This window comes from Conger conger, chromosome 8, assembly GCF_963514075.1.
Source record: "Conger conger chromosome 8, fConCon1.1, whole genome shotgun sequence".
Taxonomy (NCBI): domain Eukaryota; kingdom Metazoa; phylum Chordata; class Actinopteri; order Anguilliformes; family Congridae; genus Conger; species Conger conger.
In genome coordinates, this window is record NC_083767.1 from 1,662,201 (window position 1) to 1,672,200 (window position 10,000).

General features: G+C 53.7%; 1 protein-coding gene across 1 annotated transcript in view; it reads right to left on the minus strand.

Moving 5' to 3' along the window:
- Positions 1 to 10,000, minus strand: part of LOC133135071 (homeodomain-interacting protein kinase 2-like) — a gene marked incomplete at its 5' end in the record, with an annotated part of 36,738 nt that overhangs the window by 23,035 nt on the left and 3,703 nt on the right. The window contains one exon of the mRNA XM_061251829.1: positions 1,831 to 1,954. Coding sequence (XP_061107813.1) covers positions 1,831 to 1,954 — 124 coding nt within the window. The remainder of the gene's footprint in view (positions 1 to 1,830; positions 1,955 to 10,000) is intronic.

Genomic DNA, 10,000 nt, shown 5'->3' on the forward strand with positions numbered 1-10,000 from the left:
AAACTCTTTATTATTGCTGTTTATCGCCCCCTGGGTCCTCTGGGGAGATTCTTGGATGAGATGGACATCCTCCTTAGCTCCTCACCAGTCAATGGTACTCCCCTGATTCCTGGGTGAATTCAACCTCAACTCAGAGTCCACCCAGTCTACCTTTCTCTCCCTCCTTTCTTCTTTTGACCTTACCCTCATGCTTTCCCCTCCCACCCACAAAGCAGGCAACCTTCTTGACCTGATCTTCACAAGGAGCTGCACAACAACCAACCTCTCTGTAACACCACTCCATATATCTGACCACTCCTTCATCGCTTTTTCTCTTCCACTCTCCTCTAACACCCATCCATCTCTCCCACCATCCACTGTCACCTGTCGGCGGAACCTACACCACCTGTCTACCTCCACCCTCTCGTCTACAATCCTCTCCTCCCTACCATCCGTGGAGTCTTTCTCTCGACTGTCTCCCGACGATGCTGCTACAACCCTCATGTCCTCCCTCACATCTTCCTTTGACTCTCTGTGTCCTCTCACCACCAAATTAGCCCGGGCCCCCCCCCCCAGTCCTTGGCTTTCTGATGCTCTACGAGCTGTCCGAACCAAACTGCGGGCAGCTGAGAGAAAATGGAAAAGGTCCAGTCTCCCCAGTGATATAGCTTCCTTCCATGCCCTCCTATCATCTTTCTATTTCTCTGTCTCTCTAGCTAAATCTTCCTTCTTTCACTCTAAAATTAATGCAGCTGCCTCTAATCCCCGCAAACTGTTTTCAACCTTCTCCTCTCTTCTTACCCCCCAACCCCCTCATCACTCACACCTGATGACTATATCTCCTTTGAAAAGAAGGTAGATGCCATTCACAATTCCTTCTTGTGGAAGAACCTATGCACTTGTAAATCGCTTTGGATTAAAAGCGCCTGCCAAATGACTAAAATGTAATGTAAATGTAAGATCCAGCCCCCCTGTCCCTGTTCTTATCCCCAATCACCATTATTCCTCACTCAACAGCCGATTTCAGAGAGGATCATGGGGGATCTGTTTCAGCTGGAATTATCCACCCCACGCCAAACTGCATCATCAGAGTACAACATCGTAAGACCTACTAACAAATATCCCATAAAAAACCACAGCCTCCACCTCACCAGTGTATGCGATATTTCCATAATGCAATCTGCGGCCTGATCATCACTATGGGCTTTGACCACTCAGTGTGCAAAACCAACATCTCTATCTGTCTCTCTCTCTCTCTATACTTCCCCTCTTTCTCTCACATCATACCTCAAATATTATTATATTTTTCAAATACTTCAGATTAAAATGTGAACAGGCCTGTAGCCTACTGGCTAAATTACACGACTGGGACTTGGAAGGCCCAATAAGATATACAGCTGTTAGGCCTTGACCAAGGCCCTTAACCCTGCATTTCTCCAGGGGGTAAATGGTAAATGGTTGGCATTTATATAACACCTTTATCCAAAGCAATGTACAATTGATGCTTCTCATTCACCCATTCACCCATTCACCCATTCATACATTCACCCATTCATACACACACTCACACACCGATGGCGATTGGCTGGCACCAATCAGCTCGTCAGGAGCATTTGGGGGTTAGGTGTCTTGCTCAGGGACACTTTGACACACCCAGGGCGGAATCAAACCCGCAACCCGCCGACTGCCAGACAACTACTCTGACTGCAATGTAGCCCCTGTCACTTGCTTAGTCTAATCAACTGTAGCCGCTTTGAATAACAACATCCAATTAATAACAAATTCTTACTATATTCAAAATGCTATATCTGCATGCTAAGGAGCTTGGAACAAACAGGGTTTCTCTCGTACCTGGTCATATTCCGAGGCTCCCGGATAGAGAGGCCAGCCCAGGAACAGCTCCGCCATCACGCAGCCCAGGGACCACACGTCGATGGCTTCACAGAACGGCAGGCCCAGGATTATCTCAGGAGCTCTGGGGGCAGAGGTCACAGGTCAGAGGTCATTACACACCTGATATCATGAACCAAAGCAAACATACACCTGACAGAGAAACCGACAAATAAGAAAAAACACCATATTTCCATCATTAAATACCACTAAACATGACAGACCCTTTATATAGCCATGGGTGGGTTTTTTTTCTTTTTTAATTCAGGCCAATTTCCTCTGACTTTCCTGAACACTTTTCCATAGCTCATCAGGACAGAAATACTTCCAAGGATATTTAAGGAGCCCTAGGGGAGCCCAACTCTGAGCACAAAAACATTTTTGAAAGACATTGAAAATGTATTTTCAGTTCTGGAAAGTTGTTTGAGTTTGACAGGGGGCTCAGCCCTCCGCAGACCGCGGGGAGGGAGAGAGAGCGGAACGAATGAAAGAAAACCTGAGAGTGAGGAATAAAATGGTCATCTGAAAGATGCACTGCAGTGAGAACCGGTCATATATATGGCAGGGGATAATGTCACAGAAAAACTGCAGTATATGCTACTCACTTCTTAATTTATTAATTATGGTAGCTCCTGAAATACCGAAATACACAAACATTTTTTAGACAACTGAGACTCAAGGCAAGGAACAAGACTATTCAAGTATATTACAATACTATGCTAACGATCGCTATGCCACACACTCTGCTAACGATCGCTACGCCACACACTCCATTAACGATCGCTATGCCACACACTCCATTAACGATCGCTACGCCACACACTCTGCTAACGATCGCTATGCCACACACTCCGTTAATGATCGCTATGCCACACACTCCGTTAACGATCGCTATGCCACACACTCCGTTAATGATCGCTACGCCACACACTCCGTTAATGATCGCTACGCCACACACTCCGTTAACGATCGCTATGCCACACACTCCGTTAACGATCGCTACGCCACACACTCCGTTAACGATCGCTACGCCACACACTCCGTTAATGATCGCTATGCCACACACTCCGTTAACGATCGCTATGCCACACACTCCGTTAACGATCGCTACGCCACACACTCCGTTAATGATCGCTATGCCACACACTCCGTTAACGATCGCTATGCCACACACTCCGTTAACGATCGCTACGCCACACACTCTGCTAACGATCGCTACGCCACACACTCTGCTAACGATCGCTACGCCACACACTCCGCTAACGATCGCTATGCCACGCACACTGCTAACGATCGCTATGCCACACACTCCGTTAACGATCGCTACGCCACACACTCTGCTAACGATCGCTACGCCACACACTTCGCTAACGATCGCTATGCCACACACTCCGTTAACGATCGCTACGCCACACACTCCGCTAACGATCGCTATGCCACACACTCTGCTAACAATCGCTATGCCACACACTCCATTAACGATCGCTATACCACACACTCCGCTAACGATCGCTACGCCACACACTCTGCTAACGATTGCTATGCCACACACTCCATTAACGATCGCTACGCCACACACTCTGCTAACGATTACTATGCCACACATTCCACTAACGATAACTATGCTAATGTAGCAGTAGGAGTGAGAGGGGGTTTAGGTAAGTAAGAAAGGGTTAGGTAAGTAAGAAATCTTTATTTCCCAAGTTGTCCCATATTAGTTTGCACTGGCCATTCAGAGTACTGAAGCCTTTAATTAGAAAGAATTTGGTCCCTCTTGTGTTGGTGTTTTATGTGCGTTTGTTCAGTCCTCTTGGAAATAGAGTGCTAAGTTTGAGAATCCAGTGTTTCTCTAACCTGCGTCTCTCCTCCACTGTCCAGTTATTATTTGTTTGAAGGTTCAATATTTCTAGTGCCTCAAGTCCATGGTGAAGGAAATGAGCCACCAGGTGTGTGTTGGGCTAGGCTAGGAGGGTTAGAGCTATGGTTAGGGTAAGGGTTGGGTTAGGGGAGTTAGGGTTATGGTTAGAGTTAGGGGTGGGTTAGGAGAGTTAGGATTATGGTTAGGGTTGGTTAGGAGAGTTAGGGTTAGGGTTAGGGTTGGTTAGGAGAGTTAGGGTTAGGGTTGGGGCCACACAACCTGAGCATGCACCACACACCACGACACCAGTCCCTCTGCATTAATACATTACATTACATTACACTCACACACACACACACACACACACACACACACACACACACACACACACACACTCACACGCACACTCTACATATTACATTATATTATTGGCACTTGGCAGATGCTCTTATCCAGAGCGACATACAGTTGATTACACTAAGCAGGAGACAATCCTCCCCTGGCGCAATGCAGGGTTAAGGGCCTTGCTCAAGGGCCCAATGGCTGTGCGGCTGTGCTTGTTGTGGCTACACTGGGGTTAGGGTTAGGGTTAGTCATGTACCTTAACCACTATGCTACAGGCCGCCCATTAGCACTAATGGCTAGACTAATGGAGCCTCCACTCAAACCCACTTACTGACCCAAAAGACACTGAAGCATTTTGGACACAGAGTCCTTTGTTAGAGAAAGAGCAGCCAATGACACACAGACAGCTTTTTTGAGGCCTTTACACATGCATGTGTATGTTGTGGTGCCTCGGGGTGGATCCGGAGGTGCCGAGGGTGGGCACAGCTAGAAACCAACACAGGAGATCGCAGATGTCAGAAAAAATATTTCTTTTTATTTTTTTCTGTGGTTTTTTTTCCGGGGTATCGGGGATAGCGCCCCCCCCCTCAGGGCAAGGGTAGGGGAAAACGGGAGAAATAAAAGGGGCCGTTCAGGCAAAAAATAAACGAAGGTTCTTCCCAGACCGGGGTATTTTCCAGGGCTTCCTCCCTCCTCCCCTCTTCGGCCGCATCAGGGCTGGCGGGAAACACAAAGACGGGGTAAATAGGAAGGGATTCTCTCTGGCTCACGTGACCGGCGTCCGTTCCAGGTCTTTGGTGTGGCCGTCCGTAAAGGTGGGGTCTCCTTCAGGGTCAGTATGGCAGGGCGTTGCAGGTCCTTCCACTCTCTGCTTTCCACGCTCTCACACGCTCAGGAATGGCACCGACTGACCCTGGCTGCAGCCTCGACCGCGCCTTAAATCCCCTTCCCTGCTCATTAGGAAAAGAGGCTGCAGCTGAATCAGTGATTTTCCACTCTGCTCACCCACGTGTGCTGTCCGGGGTCCTGGACTGCAGGTAGAGGGATCTCTCTCCAAGGTGCTGATCTCCTGACCACCTCTTTAGGCAGATATACTCCTTCGCACACCTCTCCCAATGCGTGACGTCTGCGCGGTCGACCTGCACGTGCCCCTCCAGGGTTCTCCACCCACGTGGCGCAACATGCAGTAGCAGGGGTGCCACATACCCCCCCCCCTCAGCTCCAAGCCCCGGGCGGGAGCGTCTGCCCCTAGGCCATCCTCCTTCCTGGATAGCGCATCAGCATTCTGGTTCAGCTTTCCAGCACGATGTTCCACCTTGAACCGGTAGGGCTGCAACTCTAAAAACCAGCGGGTTACTCGGGCGTTGCTGTCTCGGTTAAGGTACATCCATTTGAGGGGAGCATGATCGGTCACCAACAGAAACTCACGGTCGAGTAGGTAATATCTTAATTTACCTACCGCCCATTTGATGGCAAGGCATTCCTTCTCGACCGTGGCATAATTCCTTTCATGGCTGAGGAGTTTTCTGCTGATGTATGTCACTGGATGCTCCACTCCGCTCCCAGGCCCACTTCCGATGCGTCGGTCTGCAGCACGAAGGGTTTCTGGAAGTTGGGAGTTATTAGTACTGGTTCCTCACCTAGAGCGGCCCGTAAGTCCTGGAAGGCTGCAGCGGCGAGAGGGTTCCATTGGACCCGGTTGGGCTGCTCCTTTTTGGTGAGGTCGTGGAGGGGGGCTGCTCGTGCTGCAAACTCTGGAATTAACTGCCGATAGTAACCCACCAGACCCAGGAACATTCTCACCTGTTTCTTCGTGGCCGGTTGGGGCCAGGTGGCAATGCTGTCGACCTTGTTCGACTGAGGCTTCACCCGCCCCCTCCCGACTGTGTGGCGAAGATAGGCGGCTTCCTTCAATCCGAGCCGGCACTTTGCAGGGTTAGCCGTCAGCCCGGCCTCCCTCAGGGACATCAGCACCGCTTCGACTTTGTCGACATGGCTGTCCCAGTCGGTGCTGTGGATGACGATGTCATCCAGGTAGGCTGCCGCATACCTCTGGTGGGGCCGCAACACCTGGTCCATCAACCTCTGGAACGTGGCTGGGGCTCCATGTACGCCGAAGGGGAGGACTGTGTATTGGTAGAGGCCCATCGGGGTCGCGAAGGCCGTCTTCTCCCTGGCACAGGGTGTTAGGGGAACTTGCCAATATCCCCTCGTCAGGTCCAGGGTGCTGATGAATCGTCCCAGCCGCTCAATTAGTTCGTCCACTCTCGGCATGGGGTACGCATCACATAGGGAGACATCGTTCAGCCGGCGGAAGTCATTGCAGAACCGCCAGGTCCCATCCGGCTTGGGGACTAGCACCACGGGACTGGACCAGGCACTGCGGCTTTCCTCAATAACCCCGAGATCGAGCATTCTCTTCACCTCCTCCTGTATGGCGTGTCGGCGAGCTTCTGGGATTCGGTAGGGTCGTAATTTTACCGTCTTCCCAGGTTCAGTGCTGATGTCATGGGTGATTAGGTGGGTGCGGCCGGGCATAGTCGAGAAGATATCCCGGTTCTGATTCACCAGCTCACGTAGCGCTTGCTGCTGGCGGGAGCTCAGCTGCTCTCCAATACTCACGTCAGGGGTGGGTGGGGGCACCCACTGGGCAGCGAGGACTGGGGTCGGAGCTGGGGGTGGCTCATGCCACCTCTTCATCAGGTTGACGTGGTAGATTTGGAGGCGGTGTCGTCGTCCCGGCTGTCTCACCCGGTAGTTTACAGGTCCGGTGCGTTCCACGACCTCATACGGCCCATGCCATCGGGCCAGAAATTTACATTCACTGGTGGGGACTAGAATCATCACCTTGTCTCCCGGGGCGAATTCTCTCACCTGTGCTCCCCGGTTATACAGCCTGGCTTGCTCCCGTTGTGCCCGTTCCATGTGAGCCCTCATCATGGGCCAGATCTGGGCCATCCGCCGGTCCATCTGCTCCACATGCTCGATCAGGCTGCGGGTTCGGGACGGTTGCTGTTCCCAAGCCTCCTTCGCCAGGTCTAGTAACCCCCGGGGTCGTCTGCCATACAACAGTTCAAAAGGGGCGAAGCCGGTCGTGCTCTGGGGCACCTCTCGGACTGAAAAGAGAAGATAGGGTAAGAGCTGGTCCCAGTCCTTACCGTCCGTTTCAATCATCTTCCTCAGCATGGCTTTGAGGGTCTCATTGAATCTCTCCACGAGTCCGTCAGTTTGGGGGTGGTAGACGGAGGTTCTTAGTTGGGTTACTTGTAGCAGCCGGCACATCTCCTTTAGGACCCCTGACATGAAGCATGATCCTTGGTCTGTCAGGAGTTCCTCCGCTATTCCGACCCTGCTAAAAAGCAGGAACAACTCCCTGGCAACTGTCTTTCCGGTCGCGGTCCTGAGCGGGACGGCTTCTGGGTAGCGGGTTGCATAATCGAGAATCACGAGGATGTACCGATGTCCCCGGCTGGACTTTGGTAAGGGCCCCACGATGTCCATCGCAATCCTTCTGAAGGGAACATCAATGACCGGCAGGGGTATTAGTGGGTTCCGAAGGGTTACCTTAGGGCAGTGGAGTTGGCACACGGCACAGTGTCGGCAGTAGTCTTCCACAGCCTTTTTCACCCCAGGCCAATAGAACCTTGCCAGGATCCTCTCGTAGGTCTTCTCCATCCCCAGATGGGCTCCCAGCAGGTGAGTATGACCTAGGTAGAGGACTCGGGGCACAAACGTTTGAGGGACCAGCAGCTGTTCAACTTCCTCCCCCTGTGGGTTACAGACTCGATATAGCAGGTCTTGTTTTACCCTGAAGAAGGGATACGATGGTGTACTCACCGGCCCTTGGGGTACCCCGTTAATGTCTCGGGCATCTCTCCAGGCTTGAGCGAACTTGGGCTCGTGTAGTTGGGCAGTGCCAAAGCGTGTGGGTGCTTCGGCCTCCTCGCTCACCTCTTGGGGGCCCTCCGAGAAGGCTAGACGGACTTCTCTCTCCGGGGCCAGGGCCTCCCCAAGCTCTTTCTCGGACGCAGTGACGGTTCCACTGGTGGCCGGGGCGCTTGGTTGGCGTTCCGTCTCTGGTGGCAGGGCCTCTCCTTCACTGTCCCCAGACATCGCGGCCCAGACTGGTAGGGCGGTCTGGCGGGCAGCCCGTCGGGGCCGTCGTGGCCTCGTCTCCCTCAGAGGCCGGGGCCCCTCCTCCCAATAAGTCTGGAACAACGGGTAGTCTCTTCCCATTAGTACAGGTACGGGTAAATTTGGTACAACCCCCGCTCTTACCGTGTGCGTCCCCCGTGAGGTGATTAGGTCCACGCACACCGTGGGGTATTTCCGGGTGTCTCCATGGATACACTCCACGGCCACCTCTTCACCCCTCTGTTCTCCAGCAAAGTCTGGTCGCAGCAGGGTGATGGCGCTGCCCGAGTCGAGCACTGCTTCAGTGTCCTGGCCCCCCCCGGGAATCTTGAGGCTTCCGTACTCTGGTGCGCCCAGCAGGTAGTCAGGTACAGGCAGGGGTGCGGTGGGCTGCTCCCACCACTGGCGGTGGGCATGGACACCTCCTTCCCAGGGCAGCTCCTGGCCAGATGCCCCTCCTCTCCGCAGTTGTAACATCTCCACTCGGGCCGTGGTCTCCCCGCGTCGGGTCTGCCCCGGCGATTTGGGTCAGGGCGGTCTGGTGGGTGCTTCACAGGCTGTGGGCCCCTGGTTGGGCGGCTCTGGGGTTCAGTACGTTCGGATTGGAGCATCTTCTGGGTTACCTGGTGGTTTTCGAGGAGGCCTAGGAGTAGTTCTACAGAGGCGGGGCCCATCTGTGCCACGTACCGTTTGGCGTCCTTCGGTAGGGCGCGGGTGCATCGGTCCAACACCACCCTCTCCAACAGGGGTGGCCCATCTTCCTCGGCCAGCCAGCTCCTGGTCAGGCGGGTCAGGGCGGCGACTTGGGACCGGGCAGGCTGGGAGGCGTCATATGACCAGTCGTGGTATCTTTGGGGTCGTGCGGGTAGGCTGAACCTATATCGGGCTAGGATGGCTCTCCTCAACTTGAGGTAGTCGGTGGCATCAGCCACGGCCATATCTCGATAGGCCTGTTGGGCCTCCCCTGTCAGGAAGGGGGCTAGTATGGCCGCCCAGTCTGCCTGTGGCCATTCTTCACGGTGAGCCGCACGCTCAAACACCTGGAGGTACGCCTCAACATCATCATCGGCTGTCATCTTCGTCAACGCATCTCGGGGGGTTCGTCTCGATCCGTCACGTGGAGCTAGGCGACAGAGTTCGACCACCGCTTCCTGCAGGGCCCGCTGGGACCTCGCCAGCTCGGTGATGACCGCTTCCAGCCTCCCTCGGGCGCCCTCCTCTGCTTCCGCGTCTTGCATCTCAGCGAGGGTAGGGGCAGTCAGTCGTCTCCTTCTTCGCTCTTCGCCAGGGGGTGTGGCTTCCATTCCCTCTGAGTTCTCACCCGTGTTGGTTCTGCGGCCCAGGTCAGCTTCCACAGCGTGGCATCAGTTTGCCCGCATTCTCCACCATATGTGGTGCCTCGGGGTGGATCCGGAGGTGCCGAGGGTGGGCACAGCTAGAAACCAACACAGGAGATCGCAGATGTCAGAAAAAATATTTCTTTTTATTTTTTTCTGTGGTTTTTTTTCCGGGGTATCGGGGATAGCGCCCCCCCCCCCCCCCCTCAGGGCAAGGGTAGGGGAAAACGGGAGAAATAAAAGGGGCCGTTTAGGCAAAAAATAAACGAAGGTTCTTCCCAGACCGGGGTATTTTCCAGGGCTTCCTCCCTCCTCCCCTCTTCGGCCGCGTCAGGGCTGGCGGGAAACACAAAGACAGGCGGTAAATAGGAAGGGATTCTCTCTGGCTCACGTGACCGGCGTCCGTTCCAGGTCTTTGGTGTGGCCGTCCGTAAAGGTGGGGTCTCCTTCAGGGTCA